At 43.2% G+C, this 15,698-nt stretch overlaps 1 protein-coding gene across 1 annotated transcript in view; it reads left to right on the forward strand.

Moving 5' to 3' along the window:
- The window catches only part of GLI3 (GLI family zinc finger 3), a 325,138-nt gene that overhangs the window by 211,179 nt on the left and 98,261 nt on the right, over positions 1–15,698 (forward strand). The window contains exon 8 of the mRNA XM_084857806.1: positions 7,017–7,218. Coding sequence (XP_084713932.1) covers positions 7,017–7,218 — 202 coding nt within the window. The remainder of the gene's footprint in view (positions 1–7,016; positions 7,219–15,698) is intronic.

Consider the following 15,698-nt stretch of genomic DNA (forward strand, 5'->3'; position numbering starts at 1 on the left):
GTCCTGGAGTTTGATTTGGTCCATTAGGCCCCGCATGTGTCAGTGACAGCTGGGGTGGCCCAGGCTACTGAGTGCTGCCACCTGGGTGAATCCAGAGGGACAGCAGGAAAGTCCCAAGCTGTGCCATGCAGCAGACCACAGAAGGCGCAGAGTGCCTATAAGTCCCTTGGGGCACCAGTGATATAACTAGTGAACAGCAGAACCTAAGGAATTCTGAGCAGGCTTAGTGTAAAAAAGCACATTAAAAAAGGGGTCATTTTAGACCCAAAGGGCAGTATCCAATGTGACACTACTGCTAACGTAAACTATGTTGTGCTAGTGTAAATGGCCTCTAGTGCAATGCCAAGAACTCTTGTTGGAGTGAAGGGTTTCCCCTTCACTGGGAAACCCATCACTGGGAAAACCCATTGTGCTAGCAAGTGCTGTTGCCAGTTCACTAGAGGTCACTTACACTAGCGCAACATAATTTATGTTAGCAGTAGTGTCACAATGGATACTGCCCAGAGGGAGATCCCTGCAGAACTTGGTGAGTATTCCTGTATTCTGTAACATACAGAATGTATTCTGCAACATACAGAATGTATTCTGCCCAAGTCAGGACCCCAGATCTGCTGTGAAATGCTGGGGTTTTTCTAGATGAGAAGGGATCTGTGCAAGAAGCAGGGATCTTCATTTTCGGGTAAGTAAACAGAGATAGAGTCTCTTGTGCTTATGGAGTTCATCATGCATAGCTGTCATTAGAAACCCATGCAATCCATGCAAGATTTGATGTTGTTTATTCGTTCAGTTGCTTCCGACTCTTCGAGTCCGTCACCTCCAGAATATCATCCATCCATCTTGCCCTTGGTCGGCCCCTCTTCTTTTTGCCTTCCACTTTCCCTAGCATCAGCATCTTCTCCAGGGTATCCTGTCTTCTCATTATGTGGCCAAAGTACTTCAGTTTTGCCTTTAATATCTCTTGACATCTCCCCAATAACCACATCCAATTTGCCCTGGCTCGTAGATCTTACATTCCAGGTTCCTATGGTGTGTTGATCTTTAGAACATCGGATTCGTCGTTCACCACCAGCACCATCGGCCACTAGCCGTCGTTTCAGCTTTGAGCTAGCTGCATCATCACATCTGAGGCTAGTTGTACTTATCCTTTGTTCCTCCCCAGTAGCATTTTGACCATCTTCCGACCTGGGAGTCACATCTTCTGATGGTATACCGACATATCTCTGATTGTACTGATCTATTTAGTTTTCATGGCAAGAATACTGGGGTGGGTTGCTGTTACCTTCCCCAGGGATCGTATTTAGTCTGACCTCTCCACCATGACCTTCCCATCTTGGGTGTCCCTTCACGGTTTAGCTCATGGCATCATTGAGGTGCTCAAGCTCCAGCATCATGACAAGGTCGTGGTGCTGGAGCTCCTTTGCTGAAGCCATGCAAGATAGGGAGTCTAATTTCAACACCCACATGTAGCTCCCTCTTTATTAGTTTCATCCATTTCCACTGACCTGTTCAATCCTTCTCTGCTATAATAAATGAGCATTTAAGAAAATGTGCGTGTAGAATTATGCTAACGTACCAACCTCAAGGTAATACGTTACAGCAGTGCAAATGCCTTAGTTCTTAAGAACTCAGCTGGTGGATCTTCGGTACATCCAGGGCGCTAGGGATGTGTTCAAAAAAGCCTGTGTAAGGAAGGGCAGTCCTTTGGCTTCTGTATCTCCAGCCTCTATGGGTGTACGATTTGCAGTTCCATAGAGATAATGCTAAATATAATGTTAAGGAGCATTTCTTATAACTGGGCTTGGCAATACATGTATGTGCCTGTACATACATACAAGCATACATACCATATGTACATGCATACATATAACTCAAGGTGACCAGCAAAAGAAATATTAAAAAAAATGCACAAAAGCAAGCTAGTGGAAGGGGCATCACTGTTTCTGCCCCCTTCTTCACAGAGTGGCTGGCTACTGCCTGAGGACCCAGTGGTGGAAGTTGGCCTGGCAGGCCATTGTAAATTGCTTTGCTTCCCCCTTCCCCTCTCCTTTTGCTGTGCTGCACAATGACTAGCCATTGACAGAGTCTGGAGAGAGAAGGGGCCAGGTGGCACCTGGACCAGGGAAGCTGGTGGAAAGGACTGAGCTCTCTCTCCCTGTCCTTCTCCTGAACTGAACAGAGACTTCTATGTGGGAGTTTTCTTAAGTTGAGAGCACACACATCTGAGCTTCATTACAGCAGCAACTTTTCAATTAAGGACGGTTTCCTGTATTTAAAACGCACACAAATGTGCAGTGGTATTATGCAAATTGCTTGTTTTTAAACACTAAATGGAGAATTTAAACTAAGAGTGAATTGTAGGGAGGTCACATAGTCTCACCTTCTCTGTTTGATGAGAATTTGTTTAGTCAGGCAATACTGCTTTTATCTAAATAGAGGATGAAGCTAGCCTTTTACTTTGTAAAAACTAATTAAAGCTATCTTAACTTGCATTGGTGTACAGTAAATTAATTGTCATTAAGTAGGAATCTGAATGTCCTACCCATTCATCATGCTGAGGAAGCCCCTTTCTTCTTTGTCAGAATTTTAGATGAGAAAACGAAAAACAAAGCAATTAGCAGGAAGCCAATATTAAGATGCTAAAAACAACAACAACAACAATCCCCTTACTTGCATTTCATAGCTAAGTGCTATAATCAGTATTGTACTGTGTTAAAAGTCAGGTGCTTTCTGCCTCACTCACTTCAGAAAAATGACATTTGATAGTTTTTCTTAATAACCTTTTTCAGATTACTCAGAGGGCCAAAACAGACATTACCTTAAAGGCATAGTTGCTAGCTATGTCTTTCTTTCATTTTTACTCTAGAATAAGTGTCAGGCCCCTGATCTGGATCAGGGCCTTAGTGGAGGGTGTAGGTGGCCTGATCTGGATCAGGGCCCACCGCACGTACAATGTCTGTTGCAAAATAGTAACCCACCACAAATTTCTATGGATCGTAATGATCCATTTTGCAATAGGAATTGCAGGTGCAGAGGTCCTGATCTGGATCTGACCCATAGCTGGGGGAAAGGGTTAAAGCCCCCCCAATCCCCACATTAGGGTTTCAATCCAGATTAGGGCCCCTGTGCCTACTCTAGAGTGAAAAATGAAAGAAAGACATAGGACTTCATCACACCACCCTTTTTATTCCGCAATTTACCGGGGTTCTGGTTCTGGTTTCTATGCGGGATTAAAGGTCAGCTCCTTACACAAGCTGCAAATTCTCCGCAGCCTTGGGGCAGTGAGCATGAAAACGAGCCACGAATCAGTGGGTCTCTTGGCAGATCCAAGTATCTCTTGCACGCTCTCTCTCTGCAAAGTGGCATGGGGCTTGGTTGCTGTCAGTTGTTTACGGGGGGGGGGGTCACCGCCTTCTTTTCCCCACACCAGCTCTGCACTTGCTTTGAGCTTCTCCTAGCCCAGCGAAGAAAACTCTTCTCCCAGCCTAGTTCAACAAGCAGACATGCTGGAAGAGCGGGGGGGCGGGGGAGAAGAAGGGCAGTTGTGATTTTCCTGCTCCAGCCCAATGGCTTCTTCTTCCCAGGCTGTGGTTATAGTGGAACCGCACAATTACACACGGCCATTAAAGAGGATTTATATTTAAATAGTGCATTATCTCTTTTAAAAAGCAGGATAAAGTTCAAAAACTGCTGGTTGTGCCCTGGTTGACGACGTTGTGAAAAGGACCTGCAAACTTCCACGAGTGACCCACCGTGAGTGCATGATAAAAGCCTCATGTGAAGGAGCCCATAGCTAGCAGCTGTGTCTTTAAACTAATGTCTCTTTTTGCCCTCAGACAACCTCTTGGACACCCTCTGCTGTAAGTGCCCTTTTAATCATGCAAATGCTTCATAGGATTGTAAGCTCCTCATGGCAGGGACTTGTCTCTTTTTGCTGAGGGTGATACATTAATAATAATGTTCCATATGCCTGTAACTAAATCTGTCTGTCCTCCATATTGCTCCTGAGGCACTTCAGCTCTGTGGTCAGGAAAGAAACCTATGAGGGCCAGGAAGGTGATAACTGTGTTTGGGGAATCTGTGCAATGTATCAGGGAAAGTCCCCCCCACACACAATGCCCCCACCTGGAACACCAATAAGAAACAAGCTAACATTAATACATTGAATTTGCAACATCACCAGCCAGTATTCTAGTCAGCTTCCACTACCCGCTTTCTTCTTGGCATGCTGAATAATTCTGAGCCCTATCTGTTAGGAAAAAGCAGCAGCCATTACAGTTCCTACTGTAGCAAGAAGGTAAAAAAGACACAAGAGATCTGCAAGAAAAAGGTACAACGTTAGAAAAAAAATGGGTATAAAAAGAATCAACATGGGGCAAAGCCCAGTGAGGACACAGGATTAAGTCCGGCATCACACAAATGGACTTCTGCTTGTGCAGTGAGACTTCCTCTTGTGCTCCCTCCTGTAGCTCCCCTATGCCCCCAAATCTGCTCCAGAGGATCCCTGGAGCACATTTGTGGGGTGCAGGGAGAGCTGCAGGGAGAGGGGAAATCCATTCTGCCAGAGATTTCCATTCCATTGGCAGACGACCAGCGTTGGATACAACCCATAGAACAGAAATGTTGGTTGGCACTAACCCACACAGCGAACTACAGCCACATACCTTTGTACATTCTCACTCCGGCTAACGTGAGTAGAGGGATGGGCTACGGCTAAATAAGAAAAGGAAAGGAAGGAAGCATAGGCCTGAGGTAAGGGGGCAGATTAGTCAGTGAACAGAGGCAAGGGTTTGAAGGGACAGAGAAAGATGGATGCAGAGGCCAAGAGAGAGAAAGGGGGAGGGAAACCCAGCTGGCTAGGGAAAATAGGGCTGATCCACTCATTCAGCTACAGCTCCTCTTTTTAGCCACATTTCTATAGACATTCCCAAGATTTGGAGGGCATCTAAAATGGGTGCTTCTGTTCAGGGCTCCAGACTTGTTCAGACCTTATGGAATGGGGAGGAGTTTCAGAAGGGAGAAAGGACCTCCCAGGTAATATGTATAGGATTGCAGCCTTAGTGTCACTTGTGAAAACGTCCTTCCACTGCTCAATAGAGTGGAATCAAATGTGATTGAGCATCATCATACTGCGCCAGCACCACTGGGTGGCAGGCACCATCTCAGAGGGGATGATGATGGAGAGCCAGGAATCGACATCTTCTTTACTTTGTTGTGTAATTAGGAAGAAACTATTTAAGCATAGCTTCTGATTTTGTCACTTCTGCATGGATCATTCTTTTCCTTCGTAATTAACTAACCTTTTCTGTGTAAGCTTTGATAATAGTTTGTACTCTAAGGCAAGCAAAAGACATCACCATTCTCAAGTATCAAAGCATTGCGTTGAATGAAGTAGCAGACAGCCACACAGTAACTGGCAGGCCCATAAAAGAGAGATAAAAGGGTCAAATTATAAGGATGAGAAACAAAAAATTATTTGCATTCACTTTTAAATGGTGACTAGTCAACACTGTATCTGGAGCGAGATTGGAACAACATGGGTGCGTGCTGGTTACGGAGATGTAGAAGAAGGGAGAAGGGAACCACAAGCCAGATGCCAAAGATAACTGACACTCTTGTTGGCAGTCTTATCTATGGGGTTATGGCCAAAGAGAGTTCCAAAATGAAGCACAGATGGGAACGTAACTAGAGACCAGATCATGTACTGATAGAAGCAATAAAGCAAGGATTCAAATACCAGATAGAAGACTTTGAGCAAATACACAGCAGGAGGAGATCAGGAGACTTGGTACTTTATTGGTGCCCTGCCCTGTTTGTACTTTTTTCCCCAAGGACCATGATCCAGGCATTGTTAGGGACCACATACTGGGCTGGGTGGATTATGCATTTTATCCAATAGGACTGTTCTTTTCTTGGTGTAAGAAGAAGAGCAGTAATGAAGGGTGGGGCGGGGGGGAAGAGTAGACATTGAACATTAAGGTCTTTAATCACATGGTTGGAATTGATTGCCAGGATGTTTGTTGGAACAGATATCCTACATTGGGCACATCAACCAAAATTAAGCACAGACCCCTGGACTTCAGTGGGGAGGTTAAGCTTGCACTTAAATCTTTCCCCTTGAATCCAACTTAAAAGTGCTTAACTTTTAACAGGTATATGACCTTCATTGATAGCATTTCTTAGCTGAAAGGGGATTCCAGAGTTGTTACTCTGAAAGCTTCCAACCTTTGATTAAAAAAACCCCAAAACATTTCTACATATCCAAACCCAGAAGCACTTGCAAAATGTGTAATAAAATCTTACAGCTGCTTAGCCCAGTTGTATGAGTAAAGAGCTGTTCACATAATACAGTGAGGAGCCACTGCAATAACATTTATAGAATTGGGTTAAATCACTCTTTCTCAGCCTAACCTACCTCACAGGATTGTTGAGAATTTTTAAAACTACCCTGAGCTCCTGGGAGGACAGGTGAGATATAAATACCATAAATATTTTCAAATGGGTATTATTTTATTCATACTTATCCCAGGTGCAGCATTTTTCCAAATAGAAATTACGAACAAAAGAAAAATAGGATCTCAGTTTCCATGTTGTGCGTTAGAAGCCCTTGTTGGCTCTTTTCATTAATGTGGTAGGGCTTTGGGTTCGCCGGTAGCTCTGACTTGAACCACTCCGTCTCCTTGCTTCTAGTGAATTAATGATGTGAATGTCTAAGCAGCCATCAGATTCATAAATCACCAGAAATGAGAGGGATAACACATAAAAGTCTTTTGCTTTTGTTTAGCCATTTATCATTTTGCTTGCACATTAATAAACAGAGCTCCCCTGAGGTAAGCAATGGAAAGATAAATTTTTCTTCCTAATTTTCCTCAATCGTAGCCAGTAGATCATAAGTGGAAAGAGTGGGCTTGTCAAAAGTGTGTCGTACTGTTGTGGTGACTCTTTCTATCCATTGCCAGTAGTAATAAATAAAGAGGGCTGGGCACTTGGGTAGATAATTGTTTTTGTTTACATAACAGGCGCCAGGTTTCCAAGTCCGAGGCTGCCAACAAGACCAAGCCGAAAGCGAACACTGTCCTTATCACCTCTGTCTGATCATAGCTTTGACCTTCAGACCATGATCCGGACATCTCCAAACTCCTTGGTCACAATCCTCAACAATTCCCGTAGCAGTTCTTCAGCAAGTGGGTCCTACGGCCATTTATCTGCAAGTGCAATAAGGTAAGGGGCTGGAAAAATAACAGGAATCTTGGGTGTATATAAATTTTATAAGATGGAAACACCAAATACTTTGATTAACCACTAGTTGTAACCTTTGGTCCAAAGGACTGCACCTGTAATCAGGAAATTAAATTAGAATACCTTCCTAGAGGATGTTGCAGTGTTTTGATGCCCATTTCTGAGACTCATTTAGTATAGCACACCTTTTCAGCCAAAAACAGAAGTCCAGCAAGCAAAGGCATTTGGATGGAATGCATTAGGCACAAGTTTAGGAGCATATGTTAAACCTTATGCAACTTTAGGAGAACATAATTTAAAATGTAGCACTATTCTAAGCAGGTTTACTCATAAGAATGTAAGAAGAGCCGTGCTGGATCAGACCAAATCTAGTCCAGCATCCTCTCTCCCACAGTGGCCAACTAAATGTCTCTGGGAAGAACATGGGGGACACTAGTCCCCTTCCACTGTTATTTCCCAGCAACTGGTACTGAAAGGCAGACTGCCTTTGATTCTGGAGGTACAGTAACATATAGCCTTGAGGTGCAATCCGATGCATGTTTAGACAAAAAAAAGTTCTACAACTCCCAGCATGGCCTAGCCAGCCATTCTGACTGGGACATTCTGGGAGTTGTTGGACTTTTTTCTGCCTAAACATGCATGGGATTATGCCCTTTTTTAAATTAATTTTTTATTGTGAAATTTCAACAAAACCAAACCATAAAAGGGGAAAACATCATTGCTGCATAGATTTGAATGTATCAGTTTCAATACCTGCATATGTTCAAAGTGTGCTCTTGTTGAGGCCTCAGTCCAGTGCTTTATAGGAAGTGAGCATTTATCCTTCCAATGTTGTAATATAAATCTTCTAGCTGTCAAAAGGGCACAGAGAATACATTTGCACTGGTCGTAAGTTAACTTCCAGGAAGCAGGTAGATAATTAAAGAGAACATGGATATCAGTAAATATTAAAGAGTGTTCCAATGCAAAGTTTATCCATATAATAATCTCCTCCCCAAAAGAGGCAACTATTGGGCATTGCCAAAACATGTAGTTATTAGCTGTGTTACACCAGCAATTAGTCAACTTAGACAAACCCTTATTATGAGATTGTGCCCTTAATTACTAGTAGCCATTGATAGCCTTATCCATGAATTCATTCAATCCTCTTTTTAAAACAAACTAAGTTAGTGGCTATCATAATGTCTTGTGAAATCAAGTTCCATAATGTATGTGTTGTGTGCAGAAGTACTTCCTTTTGTCTGTCCTGCATCTCCCAGTATTCAACCTCATTGGTTGACTCCATGCTTTTGTACATAGGGGACAGCAGCTTTAGGGAAATATAAGGATACTGAAAGGCTGCTGGGTTTAGAAGACTTCTCATGGGCCTGATCTGAAAAATATACCCAATCACCTCTCACACTACCTCCATGCTTCTTCATCTTCTTCCTTTTTTGTCTGATTGTTAGGAGTTGTAATCAGTTAAGGGTGCAATCCTATTTATGTTTAGACAGAAAAAAGTCCTACAACTCCCAGCATTCCCCAGCCAACCATGCTGGAAGAGCTGGGAGTTGTAGGATTTTTTTTCTGTCTAAACATGCATAGAATTGCACCCTAAAGAATGTTTTGGGGCACAGTCCTATCAGATCCACTCTGGGTACTTTTAACAGTCCGAACCTGGAGGCCTACAAGTATCCAAAGCAGAGATGCTCTGCAATTTAGCAAGACAGGCGTTCTGTCCCATGTAGCTGAGGCATCGGAGAGGGGAAGGGAAGGAGGCTGGGAAGGGCTGGGGATATGGTGTAAGCTGTCCCTCTCCGCCCACTGGCACACCTCCTTTCCCTCCTCTCTGAGCTCACATTTGCAAGTTCATAGAGGCAGCTGGTGCAGTTCTCTCCGTGCCAGCTGTGAGAGGGCGGGATGCTCCGACTCCTGAGTCTGAGGTTGGAGCTGTCTGTGGCCTTGGATCCAGGAACCTGAAAAACCCTGTGGCCCCCAGAGTCTGTCTAAGGGCCATTGAATGCCTCCCTTAGTTGCTTAATTGTTAGTTTATTTGCTTATTAAGTAATTGATAGAGCTTAAATACCATTTACAGGTGCCATTGTAGGTACCTTTTGCAATATTGGAACTGTGAGAATGTATAACAGCTATCATTCCTTGTTAGAAGGAAAGGCCATCAGTTTTTTATTTGACACTATCCACTACAGCTACACACCAGCAAAGATAAACAACTCTGTCTTTCAATTGTAAACACACACATTAAACTGATGAACGTTAGCAGTCTTATTGTTTAATGATTGGCTCATTAAAATAAAATGTGACATCTAGCAGCACTATGAATAGCCAAAGAACAGTTTCCATTAGTGCAACCAGAAGATTCTGGTGATATCTATTATGACTTGGTGCACAAGTGGCACAGACGGTAAGGATTTGTGACACACCTGGGCAGGAACAAGAGGCCCAATCAAGTCTCCATTCCTGCCTACTTCTTCCTTGGTTCTACTGCTTTCTCCCCAGCTCAGTAGATGAGAGAGCTACATATGTGTTGCTGGGGGAACTGTATTGACACCCTCTCAAGCTTTGGACTTGAATTACAGCACACTTGCCAAAGAGGCTTGCTGTCACTTTATTTCTTCTTTAACTTGCTCCATTGCACTATGCCAGCAGTTCACCACTGAACCATTTCGTGGATAAGATCAAATAAAAACAGGTGGAAAATAAAACAAGTTACTATTTTCAGCATTTTAGCGGTTTAATTTTTCTCTGGGAAAATTCTAAAAATGCTCCAAAAATTCACACAATAACAGTTTCTTCCACACTAAGTTCCGATTTGAAAACTGTCCTGGAAATAGGAACTGCAGAATTTGGTTAATGTGGATTCCATAACCATCCCTTGTTAATATTAATCTAGATAAGGCTTTCGATGCCCATTTAATGTTGTGAGGTTGCAATCTTTTTGCTTGACTTTCATAGTGCTGGATTGTTCTTATTTATTGTTTTGTTTAAACAAATAGTTTCAAGCTTATCCTATAGGACAGATTTGTATGCACAGAACTCTGACAGAGGATGCGCAAATGATTTATGATCTTCATGCTTCCTGTCTGAGAAGTGAAGCGGCAATTTCCATGCAGTTATGGCACACGTGTATCTCAGTGCAAAAGCTCCTTGCATGGGAGCCAGTTCAGTAGTTCATTAATCCAGTGCAAGGGGGATGCCCAAATTCCCTCTTCACCTAGTACACAGGAAATGTGAGCAGAGATTTGCACAAGTCACAGATGTCCTGTTGGTTTTTTTGAGTAACATCCTAAGTCACTCTCAGGGTGAAGACATATGTGACATTTTTAGAGTAATGGGGCCAGATTGGGACCACCCTCACTGCATTTATTTCAAGTGTACCCTTCCTCTCTAGGACTGAGGTCTGAAAATACCAGAAGCTGGTTATGTATGGCACTGATTGGCTGGTGCTGTGGTGTCACAAAGCTCCCTTACCTCCTGATCTCTAGAGAAATTAAATTGTTTTAATTTGCTTTAAAACAAAGAATTTAAATGAATGAGGATTTAAATGCTCATTCATTTACAAATGAGGATTTAAGTGAATACACACGGCACTAAAACAAGAATAGACAGCCCAGCTAAAGTTCAAGAGAGGAGAAAGACTGATGAATGAACCAGTGTTCAATTTGCTGGTATGCATGTCTGTCATTTCAATTATGAGCCTGGGAGGAAGCCAGGCTTACACCATGGCTAAGGGACCCACTGTGAGTCCTCTTTTAATGTCATGCCTGCCTTTGCAGGGGGGAAAATGCAAAACGCCTGCATAACCTTTTTCCTTCAAGAAACCCCAAACATGGCAGAAATTGGCAATATTGCGTTCTGTGAAGTAAAATGTCCTCTGAGGGTTCTTTCAGAGTTTGAAAGCATAGGAGTTTTTCTTTTCCTCCAATATCTGACCCTCTCTGTTTCTCATTTGCACAGGCTACCTGAGCAGAAACATGAAATTAACAAGGTCTTGTTAATTACAGACAGATTTTTGCAATATTTTGTTACTTTCACCTTGTTGCTTGGCTGAGATTAAGCTAAACAAAGTTGGAAAGAGATTAAGCAGTTGGGGGCCCAAGAGGTTGAGGCAAGTTTAAACAGCAGGAGGAAGAACTGGAACAGCCAAGGGTGAAAGAATTGGATGCAGGCAAAGTAAAATCAGCTTGGTTACCTAAAGTCAGCTTTCCTTCCCTACACAGCTGTTTTGCAGGAGGGAAATTGGCTACATTTGACTTGTGATACTGAGAGAGACTTGCTTTACTTGGGAGAAGCTATAGGATCATTCCTTTTGGAACAGTATCATGCAGAAAGGCAGTTTCCCACTCGTGGTTCCTTGTGATTATGGTCTTTGCTAATTTCATACTATTTTTAGAAGTGCCAAAGCTCTGTTGAACAAGCAGTAGGTCCCATGAGCGCATGAGCACAAGCGGATACTACCCAGTATATTTTCCAGTTTCTGCCTTAAATGAGTAATCTGTAATTCTGAGCAGTCTGTGAACACACACACGCGTATATGCATGCACACCCACAGAAGAATGTATATGTGCTGCATGAGCCCAAGTATGCTATACTAAAGGCGCAGCCCTGTCCAGATAATTGAGAGCCTCCGAACTTGGACGCCGCGGAGTATCCAATGTAGGGCGGGAGGGCAACAGTGGCTCTGCACTCCAGCTGCCCTGCATTTCTGCTATTTGGGCAATTTTGGCCGTCTAGCAGCTGTGCCTCAGAGGGGGAGAGAAGGAGGCTGGGGCGGCCATAGAAAACAGTGTAATGCACCTGCCCCAGTCTCCTCCCCTCCCTGCCCCCAGGAACACCCCATTTTCCCCATCTCTGCACTCCATTTTCCGAGCGCATAGAGGTAGTCGTCATGGTTCTCTCAGTGCTGGCTACAATGGGGAGGGGGTGGAGAGCGCAGTTTCATGGCTCAGCAGAGTCAGGAAGCTGAATTATCCTATGCTGCCCCCCAGATGCTGTCTGGTGGGCAAAGGATTGCTCTCCCCAGGTCTTTTTCCTGATTCTTCTTTTTTTTCTGTTTTAGGTTGAAATGTTGCTAAGCCCAAGTAATCTGTTTTGCTTTGCTTTCACTATTATAAAATGATGATGATGATGATGATGATGATGATGTGCTTTAGAGTGTCCCCAAGTCCTGGATACCAGCCAGAGTTGTGCAAAGGCCCCCAAAGGCCGGCATTTAAGGCTTCTGAAAGCTCAGATCTTTGAGTTAGCCAACAAGCCACCGTCAGAAATGCTCCCGAGTCTTGGGGGTGTAAGAGCTGTACAATTTAGTTTTGTCTGATTTGTTTCTTTTTCAACAAAACATTCTCCCCTAACAAACATGCAAAATTCAACACAAAAATCGAAACAGATTTGTTTCAGTCTATGTATTTAGTCATCTTTTGGGGCTAGAAATAAGGAATTAAAGATATAAAATAAACAGAAGGGCTGGCTTACATTATTGTAGTCATTTAAAAAACTTAAAGAGCACAAAAAAAGAACCAGATGTCTCTTGGCGTCAGATCCCTTTCTTTCTGCAAAGCTTTAAATTATGCCATAACAACCCATTGTTTTTCTTCATTTGAAGATTTCAGATTCCACAGATACTCAAAGCTATACTTCATGGGCTGAATTCTGTCTCTAGTTTAACCTGCATATCCTTCTTGATTCATTCATGTTCAAACATCAGAATAACTTTGTTGGTGCATATCTTTGTAAGAGGAAGAAACTGCTCACTTAACATGTGCCCATTATTCCTTGGTTTGTATCATTTGTTTTTAAAATAAGAAACACAGGGATATGTTGCTGCAGGTCAGAAATACAATATTTGCACTTATTTGCCAATGCCATAGAGTAAAAGCTTGTCTAAATGAGAAGAAAGATGGCAAATGCTACTTTGAAAAATGTTCCCCAATGTAAATCCCTATGTGGATTTATGTACAAAAAGGGAATGTCACCTATATAATGATCCAAAATATTCCATTGCCACTAATAATGCCCCTCCCTCTAAAAATAATCTGGAATCCAAGTACTTTGTCTTAACAGGATTCTTTGATTCAAGTGGTTAGACATTAGGGAAATGTAATAGTCTAAACTTTGTTTCCTATTAGTGTTCTGTTACACTTGCTGGGAGCCCAACTGTCATATGCAGGTCCTCTCTGAACCCCCAGGTTAGAGGTGCAGCCCCTTCCCCGGGTCTTGAGAGCCTTCCTGAGTTCAGCCCATAAGGCAGGAGTGGGCAACGCTGGAGTGTCCAGGGGCCAGTCCATACTTGCCAGTCCAGGTTTTTGGAAGAGGATGTTCATTCATTTGCTCTATGTTTTAAAAGATTTCTATGTCACCTTTCTGCCATAAAGAATTCTTACATAATTTATTAGAACATCAAATATTATTAAAAAGAAAAATATCAGGCGGAATAAAAGAGTACACCAACAGCAATTAAATGTGTCAGCAAGCAATTATATGTTATTAGAATACTAATATGCTACTTAATATATAAAAATCCCTAAGCAATTCACAATAAAATTGCGCGTGCGCACACACACACACACACACACACTTGCACACATTCATATATATACACATACCAGATCAGGCAGGCACCCTAACCCTAACCAAACACTACAGTGTAATAAAACCACCAGAGCTAACCATTCAACACTCAAGTAAACAGGACAGGATTTGCCAGTCTCCAAGCAGATGTTGTTTACTAGGAAAACACAAAGTGTTTTCAAAATGTTTTCAGTTCCCAAACTGGTCTGGAAGCCAGATTGAAATAGGTCCAAATAATCAACTTCAAGAATGCCTATAGTTGGGCAGCCACCACTCCCCCCTGATCCAGATTAGCAATAGAGAAATCTGATGGGTCCAATGAAGGCTTCTTTAGGAGTGGCTTCACAAGGAGGCAGACAGACCTAATGGCTGAGCATCTTCCTTTTCCACATGATAACTTCTAAAACTCTCACTTTAATAAAGTGTTTAGAGGTTACAGTTTGGAAATGACAGATGCTCAGCTGTCTTCAGTACATCTCCAACAATCCATGCTAATCAATACTTTACCTATAATAATGCTGGTTATTTTCACCAAGAGAATGTCTGTTTGCTATAAAAAATAAAATAAACTTGGGTAATGGGTGAACACTGGTAGAAATTGTAAAGAAAGGGTAACCTTAATGCCTTTTTAAAAGTCTGTGTTCAGGGAAAACCCAAAGAAAGGAAACATTTAAATATATAAAGTCAAAAAACAGCAACATCGTCTGATGAACACCGTCAAAATGATACCTAAGACTCCAGAAGTGAAATATATGCTAGGTATTAAATACAGGGATATGTTCTGGCAAGCAAGATTAGATGAGTCCAGATTGCACAATTTTAATAAATGGTTTAACACAGATAAGGGCAACCTGCGGCCACAGGAAGGAAAAAGCAATCTGACTCAGGATCACTGGGGCAGGGAGACACTTTGACCTGCACCCCTGCCCAGTGATCCTGATGTACAGATCTTGTTCAGTCGTTAAGTCGTGTCTGACTCTTCGTGACCCCATGGACCATAGCACGCCAGGCCTTCCTGTCCTCCGCTCTCTCCCAGAGTGTGCTCAAGTTCACATTCATTGCATCGGTGATGCTATCTAGCCATCTCATCCTCTGCCATCCCCTTCTCCTTTTGCCTTCAATCTTTCCCAGCATCAGGGTCTTTTCCAGGGAGTTTTCTCTTTGCATTAGGTGGCCAAAATATTTGAGCTTCAGCTTCAGTATCTGTCCTTCCAATGAGCAGTCAGGGTTGATTTCCTTTAGGATTGACCGATTGGACCTCCTTGCAGTCCAGGGGACTCGTAAGAGTCTTCTCCAGCACCACAGTTCGAAAGCATCAATTCTTCGGCACTCAGCCTTCCTTATAGTCCAGCTCTCACAGCCATACGTTGCTATTGGGAAAACCATAGCTTTGATTGTACGGACCTTTGTTGGCAAGGTGATGTCTCTGCTTCTTACTATGCTGTCTAGGTGTGCCATAGCTTTCCTCCCATGGAGCAAGCGTCTTTTAATTTCATGGCTACAGTCACTGTCTCCAGTGATCTTGGAGCCCAAGAAAATAAAATCTGTCACTGCTTCCATTTCTTCCCCTTCTATATGCCAGGAAGTGATGGGGCCAGATGCCATGATCTTCGTTTTTTTCATGTTGAGTTTCAAACCAGCTTTTGCACTCTCCTCTTTCACCCTCAACAAGAGGCTCTTTAGATTAGGGTTGGCCGTGAATTTCTCCACGAATCTTGGGGAGGCTGAATGCCAGCGCATTAGGCCCCCCGAAATTGTTGGTGAAATTCTCCGCCCCCCCCCCCCCCCCGGGATGGGACTTACCTCCCTCGAATGTCCCTCTCGGTGGCGGGTCCCGGCGGCGTTTCGGCAGCGTTTCGGCGGGGCCGGGGGCGGCGGCCGGTCTTCCGACCAGCTGC

The sequence above is a fragment of the Heloderma suspectum genome, chromosome 5 (genome assembly GCF_057233095.1).
Source record: "Heloderma suspectum isolate Gila_16-S chromosome 5, 16-S_ref, whole genome shotgun sequence".
NCBI classification, from domain to species: domain Eukaryota; kingdom Metazoa; phylum Chordata; class Lepidosauria; order Squamata; family Helodermatidae; genus Heloderma; species Heloderma suspectum.